The following is a 14,397-nucleotide window of genomic DNA, read 5'->3' on the forward strand; positions in this document are numbered from 1 at the left end:
TGTAACTGATTTGGTACTAATAATTTTTGTCCCTAAATGTTTTAGAAGTCACTGGTTCTATGCATAGGAGATGAACAGCCACAGAATCCCTATACAGAACTACAGGTACTAAAAGGCCACAGTGATATTGTTCGCTTTATGGCATGGATTGATGACCTCAGGTTAGATTTTAATTTTTTTGTTTACTTGATATGTGTTATGAACTGTTCAAACTTCGATATTATGGAATCTTTCCAATTGGTTTTGAGGAAGCCCAGCATTTCTAATCCAAATATGGATAAACTGTGGATAAACTGGGGGAGGGTGGAAAGAATTCCATTTTGCAACTGTTACGATCCTTTGTTTAATGAAAAACTTCTAATAGCTAGAAATGTTCTTTTCAGATTTTAAAACACAGACTCTTTAATGTTATCTGAATATAGTTATTGGGGGAGGGGGTGGGGGGAAGAGAATGTATAGGTTTTACTGATGAATTTTATAGCAAGTGGCAAAAGTTCTGAAGGTATGACTCACATGGTACGAATTACAAATATTACCTAGTTAATAAGACTAGTAAAATGATATGTTAGGATATTAAGATTCACCCCGTCTGCCAATCTCCTTATATTCTTTATCAGATGAGGAAGCCAGTGCTGGAGGATAATATATTTTCCATTTGCAACCATAGAACGCATTGGAATCAGATATAGTATGCATAGAATGCAATACCATGGCCCAGAAATTGCTTAATTAAGAATGGTGAGCTCAACAGCATTGTTAGTGGCGAAATCGAGGAACAAGTTCCGGCATTGTGCAGTGAAACGCGGAAATCCGGAACTTGCTCCTCCTGTTTCGCCGGTGATATGACAGCTTCGAATTAAAGGGATATGGCCAGCAAGAATCAGTGGCAACAATGGACCAATGCCAACTTGCTCTTTTGCCCAGCTGGAAAGTAACTAATATCACCGCAAAATGGGAACACTTAAAAATACCAGGTCTAAACTAAGTTTTAACAGCTCGTTAAGTCTTAATGACTGCCAAATATCTAAAAATTAACTTCTAAAAATGTGGAGTCTCATTACTCCTTATTTTAATGTTTTAATGACCAAAAACTATCCTTTTTTAAAAATTAAAATTTATCTTTTACTTTTCCCTTCTGTCTCTTTTATTTGTTTTGATTATTTCTTACCCTCTTTTTTTCTGTCTTTAACTGTTTTTACAAATGATTTTATGTTGTACTTTTTACTTCCTGGATTTTACGTTCCAGCTTGAAGAAACTGTTCGCAGCTTGTCAAAAATGCTGTAGTCTGATTGGTTGAGGTGAGAGTGTGATCCTCTCGCTTCTCCCATGGGTCCTAGCTTCACTGGAGCTAACACAGGGCTCTTCTCCGTTTCCTATTAGAGGGGGTGTGGAGCAATTTGGTTGGTTCATTGCTGCGAGCAATTTCTGGGCCATTACTTCCTTTTATATTGGTCAACTCTGGTCTCAACCTGCCAGTCTGAGAAAATCATCCCCTATTGTTGCCAGTGTGAAGTTTCCAGTTCTTGCACTGGAAGATTGCTGTTTGTGATGCCAAACCGACACCAGTTTTATACTACAGATTTCTGAATTGAAATGCTGTGGACATGTGAGGATTAGCCTACAACCCAGAAATAGATTTGCTTTTTGTAGCCACACTTATGTTTTTTTTGAGGGGGGAGGGAGGAACTCTATAGGTTTTTGTGGAAAGATAAGCTAGATGAGCCAAATGCCCTTTCTCATCTGTATCCATCATAGTGATCTTTGTAATAGTATGCCACTGAGTCCTCAAATTGATCATTTTTATCATAGTGAATATGTGTAAACCGGTAGTGTCAGTTAAGTTGTACAATATATGTTTAATATATGTAAGATCAACACACGATGTAGCTACATTTCCTCTTGAGGAAAGCTTTGTGAAGGCTAAATTGTAATGTAGATTATCAAGATTGGTATGTGATGCAGCTGTTCAGTTTAAGTTATGTCAATTGGTTCAGTTATGCAGTTGAAGAGTCAACATTACATTTGATATGGTTGCATTTCTTATTGAGGTAAGAATTGGCTGAAGATTCGCTTTTTATTTTTAAAGTGTTGCATTCTTGAAATATCATAAAAACAGTTGTGGCCACAAGTTACATTGCTGGCAAATTACATTGGTTTTTGCCCCAAGTATTGAAGCTTTGTGTGGATCATTAAATTAAACTTCGTCATGGACATGCTCCTTCACTGTAGCTTGCAGTGAACTGGGTTTCATGCTTGGAGTTCCTGCGTGATCCACTCATTTATAGAGTACTTTGTAGATGGCTTCTGTTGTCCTTTTAGGCCTTAGCCACAATCGGCAGTGGGACCATTTCCTCAGATTGCTTCTGGGGATGGTAAATTGATCTGGTTTGAGCCTTCATGACAGCTGCTGTTTTCTTCTTCCTGTATCTGCTTTTGGACATGAAGTTAGGAACAAGGAAGGTGAAAGGCCAGTGAGCAAAACTAAGCTTGAGCAGAAGTCTGCTGACAGCCAAGCTTTGGTAATATGTTTCTAAGTCTCCAGTCTTTGTAAATCCATTAACACAGGTTCAAAAAGTAATTCTGTACATTTACCTGCACTAGTACAGATGGTTATTTGTGTCTGTATATGCCAGGAACATTTAGGATGATGAGAATAATGGACATAACCAGTGAAGAATTTGTCGATCCTGAACAAATTTGCATATTCTGTCAATTCCAAACTGAGACTTGATTTGATTTTTCAAAAACATTTTATAAAAGTTCTAATTCTTAATCATATGCTCAACTGCATATGATTAGGAGTGTTTTGCAATGTTTAAGGTTGCTCAAAGCTGTTTGGCCAATATTTCACAGTATAATCAAAATGTAGTTCTACTTCTTGAAACCTAGGGGCAATTTTAGCTCTACCTGTCTGGGGGAAACCGGGTGGGCAATTAAAATGCCCCAAGTGATTTGCTGTCAATTTCCCATCTGCTTTGCGCCAATCCTGATTTTAATCTACATTTGATGGCAGTGGGGTCCTTTAAATATGCAGATCAGAGTCCGATAATATCATTGAGCCCCGACTGCAGTTTTAACTCTGGTCTGAGGAGGGAAGCACTTGGCGTTTGCCTTACCTCCTGCTCACCTGAATCCCACTTCCAGTTAAAATTCCCTCTCCAGTTTTTGTTGTGTGCTACCTAGTGTGAATTACTTTTTCTGAAGTTTCTTTCACATTATAAAAGAATGTTTTAGAAAAAAGTTTGAGGTAATAATCAGATTAACAGCTTCAATAATTTTTGTATTGTCTTTCTGAATTTCTGCATTTAATTCGGAGAGAATAAATTGTACGATAACCTTATTTTTTGCAGGTTTGCCTCAGCAGGCGATGATGGCGTTGTGGTTGTGTGGAATGTTCAGGTTAGTATTTGTTGAACTAATTTTGTTAAAACTATGTCTTAAAAAGTCATCCTTTTGATTTTGCAATGGAAATTTGGCTTATCCAGTGAGGAGCTGAGCCATACAGACCAGGGAGATCCTAGATTTGATCACAATTTGTGCTGAGTCAGCTGATCACAGTCAAAGTTTCCGTTAGGGGTGTTGTAATCAACCTCAGTGCTCACGGATCCTGATTGCTGTCCAGCGACCCCTGCTATATGTGAACATTGATTGATTGGAATGGACTTGGCTGTAATGCCACTTGTGGGTTAATGGTCTGTTGACGAACATTGGCAAGGTTCACTTATGAATAATGGACAACATATCAGTGGATGATTAGGACCTAGGGACACTTCTCTGGTAAGGTGTCATTACTTTCAGAAGGGGCTGGGAGGCGAGAGTATTGGCGAAGGAAAAGGTGGGGAAGGCATTTTTAACTATGTATAGGTAGGAAGGAATAGAGTTTTTATATTTCAGGTTCATATCTTAATACAAGCCTTGTTACATTTATATACAAATTTTGTTTGTTGTTTCATGAAATATTTAATTTGGTAAATTCACCGTAACTGCAAATTTATAAGAATTTCTCACATGTGGCAAATATTGGGGAGTGCAGCTCACAGTACAGCAGGCATCCAGGAGGTGGTGCATTTTACCCATTACTTGTATGGCTAAACTGTGTGGCCAGATTTGCTTCATCCCAGCATAAGCATTTACAGAATGAGCTTTTTTTAGTCTCATTTTATTTTTCTGTTGTGAACTGACTCCTCTGTAGTTAAATATATTTTAAGATCATTTTGCTGCTTTTTCTTTTATTTGATTAAAGTTCCTACACAAATGTGTTGCAATCTTCAATTATGAAGGTTGCAGTAATTTGAGCTTTTATTTTAAAGGCCTTAAGATCCTATAGACCTTAAACAAAAAGCACCATTCTATTTTCAGTAGTTTGTCATTCTATTTTGTTACTTTATTTCATAATGGGTAAGGGACAACATAACTTAGTTGTTAGAAAATACTGTATTTGTTTTAAAGATTTTTTTCCCAGATAATAATATATTGGTTATGTTGAAAAGCTCCTTGGCATTTTGGACATTTATTTATTATTGATCACTAGTCTAAGGACTTGGCCTATAGTCAGTAAGAATTAACACTTATGATTCATTTGCATAGAAGAGTACAGTAACAGCAAACAGTTATTAAAATAGACAAAGTACCTCGTCCAGCCTACTTTCACCTAAAAATCTTAAAGAAGAGGGGGACTGAAATTTGTGACATTTTTGTGATTTTTTAAAATTTGAGATTCTGGAGGATTGTAAAGTGGCCAACATAACTCCATTATTTTTTTAAAAGATGAAGAGATACACATAGAAACTAATAGATTAGTAAGTTAAATGTCTATTGTAGGGAAAGCCTTTGAATCTACCATGAGAGAACTAGCAGGTGAACATTTCTCAGCATTACTGACATGATGGACAAGATAATTCAGATAATATATTAGAAAGACTTGAATTTATATAGCACCTTATCACATCTTTCAGAAATCTGAGTGTTTCAGAAACATTGAATTAATTTAATGTGAAGTGACAGTTGTGTAGGCAAAGTATTGTATATTTGGTTTTCTAAAGGGCTTTTGACAAGTTTCAACATTGGCATTTAATAGCTGAGGAAGAAGACATGGATCGGAATTAAAGTATGGAGCTAGATAGAAAGTTGGCTTACAAACGGGCAATAGCTATAAATTAGTCCTATTTAGACAGGAAAGCAGTTAGGTATAGGAGGGGTTGGACTTGGAATCCTTGCTATTTCTCATGTAAAAGATTTTGGCATTATAGGCAAAGTCTACAAGTTTGCAGGTACCAAAATAGGAGGCAGCAATGAAGAACAACACAGCCAAATTCAGAAGGATTTTAGATGTTTTAGGTCATTGAGCAAATGGATGTTAGATGCAATTTAATCCCATAGAAACATAGAAAAATTTGCGGCGCAGAAGGAGGCCATTCGGCCCATCATGTCTGTGCCGATTGAAAAAGAGCTACCCAGCCTAATCCCACTCTCCAGCACTTGGTCCGTAACCTTGTAGGTTATGGCACTTCAAGTGCATATCCAAGTACTTTTTAAATGTGATGAGGGTTTCTGCCTCTACCACCCTTTCAGGTAGTGAGTTCCAGACCTCTACCACCCTCTGGGTGAAAACATTTTTCTTAGCTCCCCTTTAATCCTTCTACCAATTACTTTAAATCTATGCGCCCCCCCCCCCCCCCCCCCGTTATTGATCTCTCTGCTAAGGGAAATAAGTCCTCCCTATCCACTCTATCTAGGCCCCTCATAATTTTATACACCTCAATTAAATCACTCCTCTGTTCCAAAGAAAACAACCCCAGCCTATCCAATCTATCCTTGTAGCTAAAATTCTCCAAAACTGGCAACATCCTTGTTAATCTCCTCTGTACTCTCTCTAGTGTAATCACATCTTTCCTGTAATGTGGTGACCAGAACTTTACGCAGTACTCAAGCTGTGGCCTAACTCGTGTTTTATACAGTTCTAGCATAAACTCCCTGCTCTTATATTCTGTGCCTCGGCTAATAAGGGCAAGTAACTCGTATGTCTCCTTAACCACCTTATCTACCTGTCCTGCTACCTTCGGGAATCTGTGGACATACACTCCCAGGCCCCTCTGTTCCTCTACACCTCTCAGTATCCACCCAATTATTGTGTATTCCCTTGCTTTGTTTGCCCTCCCTAAATGCATTCCCTCACACTTCTCCGGATTGAATTCAATTTGCCACTTTTCTGCCCACCTGACCAGTCCATTGATATCTTCCTGCAGTCTACAGCTTTCCTCCTCACTATCAACCACACAGCCAATTTCCGTATCATCTGCAAACTTCTTAATCATGCCCCCTACCTTTAACTCTAAATCATTAATACATACCACAAAAAGCAAGAGACCTAGTACTGAACCCTGCAGAACCCGACTGGAAAAATCCTTCCAGTCACACAAACACCCGTCAACCATTACCCTTTGTTTCCTGCCACTGAGCATATTTTGGATGCATTTTGCCACTTTCCCTTGGATCCCATAGCTTTTACTTTTTTGACCAGTCTGCCATGTGGGACCTTGTCAAAAGCCTTGCTAAAATCCATGTAGACTACATCAAATGCACTACTCTCATCGACCCTCCTTATTACCTCTTCAAAAAATTCAATCAAGTTAGTCAGACATGACCTTCCCTTAACAAATCCATGTTGACTATCCTTGATTAATCCGTGCTTTTCTAAATGATGGTTTATACTGTCCCTCAGAATTGATTCCGATAATTTGCCCACCACCAAGGTTAGACTGACTGGCCTGTAATTACTAGGTCTATCTGTTTCTCCCTTTTTAAACAACGGTACAACGTTGGTCCTCCAATCCTCCGGCACCACGCCTGCAGCCAGAGAGGATTGGAAAATGATGGTCAGAACCTCCGCTATTTCCTCCATTGCTTCTTTTAACAGCTTGGGATACATTTCATCCGGGCCTGGTGATTTATCTACTTTCAAAGATGCTAAACTCCTTAATACTTCTCTCACTTCTTATCCCATTCAATATTTCACACTCCTCCTTAACTACAATCTCTGCATCATCCCCTTCCTTTAGCTACATCATTAAATAAATTTAAAACAGAAATAGAATTTAAAACAGAAACTTCCTAGAAGCAAAGGGAATTAGGGGTTACGGGGAGCGGGCAGGAAATTGGACATGAATTTAGATTTGAGGTTAGGATCAGATCAGCCATGATCTTATTGAATGGCGGAGCAGGCTCGAGGGGTCGATTAGCCTACTCCTGCTCCTATTTCTTATGTTCTTATGTTCTTTGTGAAGGCAGATGCAAAGTATTCATTAAGAACCATACCTACATCTTCCGCCTCCACACATAGGTTACGTTTTGGTCTGTAATAGGCCCTACTCTTTCCTTGCTCTTGTATTTATAATGTGGAGATGCCAGTGATGGACTGGGGTTGACAATTTTAAACAATTTTGCAACACCAAGTTATAGTCCAACAAATTTATTTTAAATTCCACAAGCTTTCGGAGGCTTCCTCCTTCCACACCATTCACCTGAGGAAGGAGGAAGCCTCCGAAAGCTTGTGGAATTTAAAATAAATTTGTTGGACTATAACTTGGTGTTGTAAAATTGTTTACAATTGTATTTATAAAACATTTTTATAAGCATCTCAATAAGCATAGGTGGAAGAAAGCAAAAGAGAGAGTTAAATGGAACAATGATGCTGATCAGGAAAGGGATCCAGGAGCCATAGTGGATCAATCTATAAAACCACGAGGATAAGTTTAATGGCGGTAAAAAAAGGATGAGTTACTGGAGTGCATTAGCAACAGGATAGAATGAAATCGAGAGTTTATATATAATACATTGGGCAGATGATAGCTGGAGTAGTGCAATTATGTGCGGTAGCCTTCTGGTTATGGTACTGGACTAGCAACGCAGAGGTAATGAGTTAAAATCTCATCATAAGTTGTGAAATTTAATTAAACAAAATGTTAATTTATGGGCTAGCAGCAGGAATCGAATATTCTGGATTGTCCTTTAAAACCCAACTGGTTTACTTATATCCTTCAAGAAAGGGAACCTGCCACCCCTGCCTGGACCAGATTACATGTGACTCCAGTCTTACACTATGTGGTCGACTTGTAATGCTCCTGGGGCAGCTAGGGATGGACGTTAAATACTGGCTTGCTAAGAACAGATTTAAAAAAAAAATCTGGTCACTTAATCTTGGAAACAATTTAATTGCCCTTATGGATCATGCAAGACTGAACAACCAAGATAATTCCAGCTTTCAGAACTTTTAGATGAGGAGGAAAGATTAAGCATTTGATTGACGTGTACTTACTACAGTAGCTGGAGTAAGGTTTTATTTTACTACTACTTATAGATTTTTACTTTTCCATTCAGGAAAATTAAAGCTGTTTTGTAGTGGATATTGATGAACTTGTGCGAATGAGCTTTACAATTATTTGAAGTGGTTTTATGAATTTTTAAAAAAAAGATTGCATCTTATATCTGCAGACTGGAGAGAGACTTCATGAGCTACGAGGCCATTCTAGACCAATCACAGCAATTGCTGTCTTTCCATCGGTGTATCGTCTACAGCCAGAAAGTCGTCATCTCCTTACTGCCTCTTCTGATAAGACAGTTATTGTATCCTAAAATATGATCTGGAGAATGCATGTTTGTCCTGCCTAAGTATGCTGCTGTTTGTTCATTTAGCTTCATTTGGCTGAATTGTTTTCCATTCATTTGGCGGAATTGTTTTCCATTCCATATATCTGTGCTCTTAGCCATTTTTAAATTCCTAGCAACACCTGATTTGCTGTCTGATAATTTGGTGTTCACTTTGGCTTTTATGATGCTAATATTTTCAGATACAGTGGCAACACAATTAAATAAGGCCATAAAAAGGCAAACAGAATCCTTGGTTTTATATTTAGGTACATGGAATACAAAAACATAGAGGCAATGTTGAATTTGTACAAGACCTTAACTGCTTTTTGGGAGTACCATGTAGCATTTTTGGTACCCCATTATAGGAAAAATATAAAAGCAATAGAAAAGGTGGAACTTAGCTTATCTAGAATGGTACCAGGGATGAGGGAGGGGGCAGGTGGGGAGGGTTAGTTAAGGAAGACTTGAGAAGATAGGGCTTTTTTCACTGGTGCTAAGAAATTATGAAGAGTTATGATGAGGTAAATAGTCCTATAGCAATTGTCTCCATTGTTGGATGGGTGAGATTTAGTATGATGGCACAAATTTAAGGTAATCACAAAAAGAATTAAAGGTGAGGTTAGAAAAAAATCTTTACACGTAGGGTGGTTAGAATGTTGAATTCTCTGCCAAAAAACTGTTCTTGAAGCAGAGTCCATAAATTCTTTAGAAGGTAATTATGTAGTTTCTTGAAAAAGAGCCATATTAAAAGAAATGGAAAGTAAGCAGCAGAGTCAGATTAGACAAGGTGGCACTTGGAGAAAAACATCAATGTACACTTGATGGCCCGAGTGGTTTGTTTCTGTGCTGTTATTTTCTGTAAAGTCTGTGTGGAAGCTAACAGAGCACCATTAATTGTGCCAAACCAAACATCTCAAATCTTCAGAGTTTTGTGACCATCAACATACTTAATGGGGAAAGAGAGTATATAGAGTGTGTGCTGCTTGTTCAAAGTATTCCCTATTATATATTGAAAAGATAATCTTAAAAATTGTTCTTGCCTTGTCAAGCCTTCTAGCAACTAGGTTACTGACTAATCTCCTTTTTGGAGAGACATCCTGATGCAACGCCTTTAATTTGCAAAGGTGTTGCAATTTCAGATAGGCCTGTAAGATGTTATGGAGCTGACCGAACGTGCATATGCACATGATTGACCAGATATGCCGAAAACACAGCCTATGTTTTTTTTCTAGTGTTGGGTGGCTCTGAATCCACTCCCAGGTTGTGCCTAAATTGTTGTATGCTTTGCGACACGTGTTTTGGAGTACTTTGTCAGCAATTTCACTGGAGCAGCCTTCAGGGAAGGAAGCCTGATATAGTGGGTCTCTGGGACAAGAGTTTTAATGTTTCTTTTTTTGGAAAAGAAAAGTAATTCAGTGAATCAAAATTAATTCCATATGGTTTTTCCTTTATTGATGTAGCCAGATCTGGGATTTAGACACTGGCAGCCAATTCTATATGTTGACAGAATTTCAGTCCTCTGTTAAGGTAAGAGAAAGGCTATAGGATTTGTATTGATTGTTATAAAGCTCCGTCATTTAATGCATCTCTGGTTTAGTGGTTACAGGTAAAATATTATAAACAAAAGTGAATTTTTTTCTCAAAGCAAAATACTGCAGGTGCTGGAAATCTAAAATAAAAACAAAATTCTAGAAACACTCAGCAGAAAAGGCAGCATCTGTGGAGAGGTCAAATTTCCAGCATTTTGCTTTTTGTTTAATTCAGTGCCATATCTCTTCCAGGAATGCCCACCTTGAAGAAGTTCACCTCTTTTTGATGTGATTTTTGTTTGTCTCTTTTACCCTGTTCACCTTCATTGCTATCTGATTCAGTTCTTATGTTTGATAGTGTGTTTGCTAAAATTTCTTTCACAGCCCCATCTCCTTTCTCGGCATTTGACTTCGGCTCCGACTCATTCGAGATGGATTCCAGTTTAAATTCTACCCTACCTGTTTCCATCTGTGATCACCGATATCTCCATATTATTCAGTGTTACTCTAACCACTACTGATGTCGCTTAGTGATACTCATCCCCTTCACCATGCGCTGCCACTTGCATGCTCTCGACCTTTCCCTTCAGCAGCACCAACTCACTTTATTTCAGAGCTGTTCTGGTCCTCAGTTCCATTTCACCCTTTGCCTCACGCTGTGCCTTAGCAAAAAAATTTTTCTTCTTTTCAGGTGGCAAGGGCGGCAAGCTTCAATTTTTATTTTCTGTTTCTGACAAAAGGCCATCGAACCTGAAGCATTAATCCTACTTTTCTCTCTCTGCAGATGCTGCCTGACCTACATAATGTTTACAGCATTTTCTGCTAAAAAATTTTTTTGGTTTACTGGCCTGTGATTGGAGTGATCTTAAATTTACTCATAGAATCACAGAAATTACAGTACAGCAGATGGCCATTCAGTCCATTGCAACTGTGCTGCTGCTAGCTCTTCAACTGAATAGTCTGGTCTAATCCCAATTATTGTTGCAGATGGTTGAAAGAATAGCACTTTTTTATTGTTTCCAAGCCATTGACTTCATATACTTTTGTTTCTTCCCTCTACCGTCTTCTCAATCATATCCCTTAGTATTGGGCAGATTGAAAGGGATGAAAACGTCAACTTTTTTTAGGCTAAGTTTCAGTAAAGCTGATTTTTTTTTTAAAAAGAGAAAGCTGGTTCCAGTGTGCGAAATTTCTTAATATTGTGGTGTGTCCAAGTTTTTTTTTGTTAATCTTATCTCACCTTTGAAGTTCAAATATATGTAGTTTCCCAAGCATCTGACCATTTTATTGCTGCACTGACAGTTAGGAAATGCATCAGAGCATTCAACAGTTAATTATGCTTTTGTTCCCCTCCATTCATATAGGAAATGCTTGGCTTTTCCTGGTGGCATGGCTAAGATTGATACCTTGTTATAGGAATTATTGTTATGAGGATAGGTCTTATGACTGCACCAACTGGTTACAGCATCCCCACAGTGTGCACCTTCCTATCTACAAGGTGGTATTTTTAAGTGTGTGTGACGTCTAGTGAAGAAAAACATGAATATTTGTTTTTTCTTTCTTTTTTTGCCTCTTTTCTGGGGTACACTTCGATAGGTGCAGGGTGCTCTCCAGTACCTTGCCTAAGTGGCTGCTACTTAGTATAAGTCTGGACAATAAGCATCAGTAGACCATTTACTATGAGGGCCATCACAGCCAAGCTTGATTCTAAACTCACCTGGGGTCCACATGTGCATGGCTGTCTCAGAAGCTAGTACCAATGACTATGCTTGCAGATGATGATGACTGTGCCACTAAACTTGGTGACTAAAGGTGTACTCGTACACTGTGACTGGTAGGGGAACTTGTTGAAGATGATGTTGACAGCATGGTGATGGAATTGGAGAGGCTGGTAGAGGGTCATTTTCCTCCAGCTAAATATTGGGAAGACCGAAGCCATTGTCTTTGGCCCTTGCCATAAACTCTGGCAGTTTTGCTGTCGTCCATTTTGATTTTAATGTAAAAAATTTTTGGGCCCTATCGATGTAAACTGTAGTAAAGTTAGGGAGTTTAATAGTGAAGTGAGCTTTTTTTTTAAGAAGACTTTGGTCTATCAGCCAATTTGTTAACAAACTTTTTCTACTGGTGGATTGGAGTGTGTTGTAATTGTTTTAATAGAAAATAGAGTTAACAGGTGGCTAAAGAATTGATGTGGGAAAGAGGGGTTCCATTTCATGGGCCACTGGCATCAGTACTGGAACAGGAAGGAACTGTAATGTTGGGACAGGCTTCCTCTGAACTGGGCTGGGACCAAGGTCCTAGCTGAATGGATAAATAGGGCTGTAGAAAGGATTTTAAACCAATAAAGAGGTGGGAGGGGGAAGGGCTCAGACAGAAATTAAAATAGCCTAAAGACTAAAAAATGGGATGAAAGTGAAGTCCAGGTCATTAATGGTGTTAAAGGTAATATGAATGCTTCAGGTTCAGAAAAAAACTATAGGAAATAATAACAAAATAACTGATCAAAATACAACAGAATGATTTTTTAAAAAACAAGGGATATGCTAAGTTAAAACATATATTAAAAACATCAGGGTGTAAGGGCATGACAGAGTCTATTGCCAAATTAAAAGTTCCATGCACTAATGCACGTAGCATAAGAAATAAAACCTGTGAATTGGAAGTGCAAATTCAGCTAAAAGGGTATGAGGTAATGGCCATCACTGAGATCCGGCTACAAGCTGGGCCTGACTGGGAGATAAATATTCCAGGTTATAAGGTCTTCAGAAAGGACAGGGAAATTGGAAAAGGAGGAGTAGTAGCAATATTGATAAGAGACACTATTACAGCATTAGAAAGGGGATATCAGTAAGGGTTAGCAGGCAGTAGAAATGCCAAGGGAATAGAAAAAGATGCAAGACTTTGGTGGGAGTTGTTTATCGACCTCCAGATGGAAGTGACAAAGTAGCGGGATACATAAACATGGAGATCAGAGAAGCTTGTTGCAAAAACCATAGTGGTGGTAATGTGAGACTTTGGGTGCTAAATTGGGCTGTGTGGCGCCTGTTGTTTCGGTGCTACATGGCCTCTCCGACGTCCAAGATGGCGCCGCATGCACGTTTCCAGCATGATGTGTGCCAGACGCCATCTTGGTATAGGAGTTGGCACAGATAACAAACGCTGGAATCACGTAAAGTAGGGAGAAAATGGCTTCAATCAGTGTGCAACGCTGATTTAAAGTGATAGACACCATTTTGGGACATAACGCTCAACTCAACGCACAGGCTTAACCCCGACCATCTGAACGTGTCTTAGAGTGCCTGGAGGACCCCCCACCAGCGCTATTTAAAGGGACCATGCAGGATTTACAGGTTAGTGGCTGGATTATTGCTTCTGGCTGCTGAGACATTTGTAACTGTTTTTGGAGGTCTCCTACAGTTAAATGCTAGGACGCGGGTACATAGCCTAACATTTAGAGCCAGGACGTGCAGGAGTGAAGTTAGAAAATGCTTCTACACGCAAAGGGTGGGAGATGTTTGGAACGCTGTTCTGCAGACGGCAGTTGATGCTAGCTCACTTGTGAAAGTTAAATCTGAGATTGATAGACTTCTGTGAACCAAGGGTATTATGGGGCTAAGTTAGGTCACAGGTCCACCATGATCTCATTGAATGCCAGAACAGGCTCGAGGGGTCAAATGCCACTGTCACTTGCTGCTTCTTGATATGCGCCACCTTCTCCCGCAAGAAAGCGGGACGTGTGTCTGGGTGATGTGCCTGTCATGGTTGAATAGCTGCCAGTGTGTTTGGCCTGTGAGTTGTGGGTGGGCGGCTTGAAACAGTGGTAATGTGTAAAGGTGAGAGGAAGCGTCTAGTTGGAAGAGTTGAGTACTGATGGAAAAAGTTTGTTGGTATGTGGGGGGGTATAGTGCGTGGTGCAGTTGGTAGGAGACGCCACTTGACAGTTGACCTCACTCACCTTGACCATTCATGTCAAAGCATTGAACTTCTTCCTACACTGCATCCATGTTCATGATGCTGTGCGCCTGGAATTGACTTTGTCCCCTGCTGCCTCCCACTGCCTTTTGGATATATGTCTGGAGGGCCTCGTGCCCTGCCCCACCCTCCCCCCTGCGGATAAGGACGTCCCTCCTTCTGTCCACCTTTTGCAGCAAGGTCTCTAGTGCATCAGCAGAGAACCTTGGTGCATGTACTCTCGCAGGCCTGGTACAACTCAGATCAGCA

General features: G+C 39.4%; 1 protein-coding gene across 3 annotated transcripts in view; it reads left to right on the forward strand.

Annotated features, from left to right (window-relative positions):
* Positions 1-14,397, forward strand: part of wdr41 (WD repeat domain 41) — a 52,138-nt gene that overhangs the window by 9,804 nt on the left and 27,937 nt on the right. The window contains exons 3-6 of one of the 3 annotated variants that reach the window (XM_067982679.1): positions 46-161; positions 3,352-3,400; positions 8,492-8,623; positions 10,112-10,174. In XM_067982679.1, the coding sequence (XP_067838780.1) occupies positions 46-161; positions 3,352-3,400; positions 8,492-8,623; positions 10,112-10,174 (360 nt within the window). Of the gene's footprint in view, positions 1-45; positions 162-3,351; positions 3,401-8,491; positions 8,624-10,107; positions 10,175-14,397 lie in introns of those variants that run through there. The other 2 variants (XM_067982680.1, XM_067982682.1) reach the window with 2 other exon arrangements.

This window comes from Heptranchias perlo, chromosome 4 (assembly GCF_035084215.1).
Source record: "Heptranchias perlo isolate sHepPer1 chromosome 4, sHepPer1.hap1, whole genome shotgun sequence".
Lineage (NCBI taxonomy): Eukaryota > Metazoa > Chordata > Chondrichthyes > Hexanchiformes > Hexanchidae > Heptranchias > Heptranchias perlo.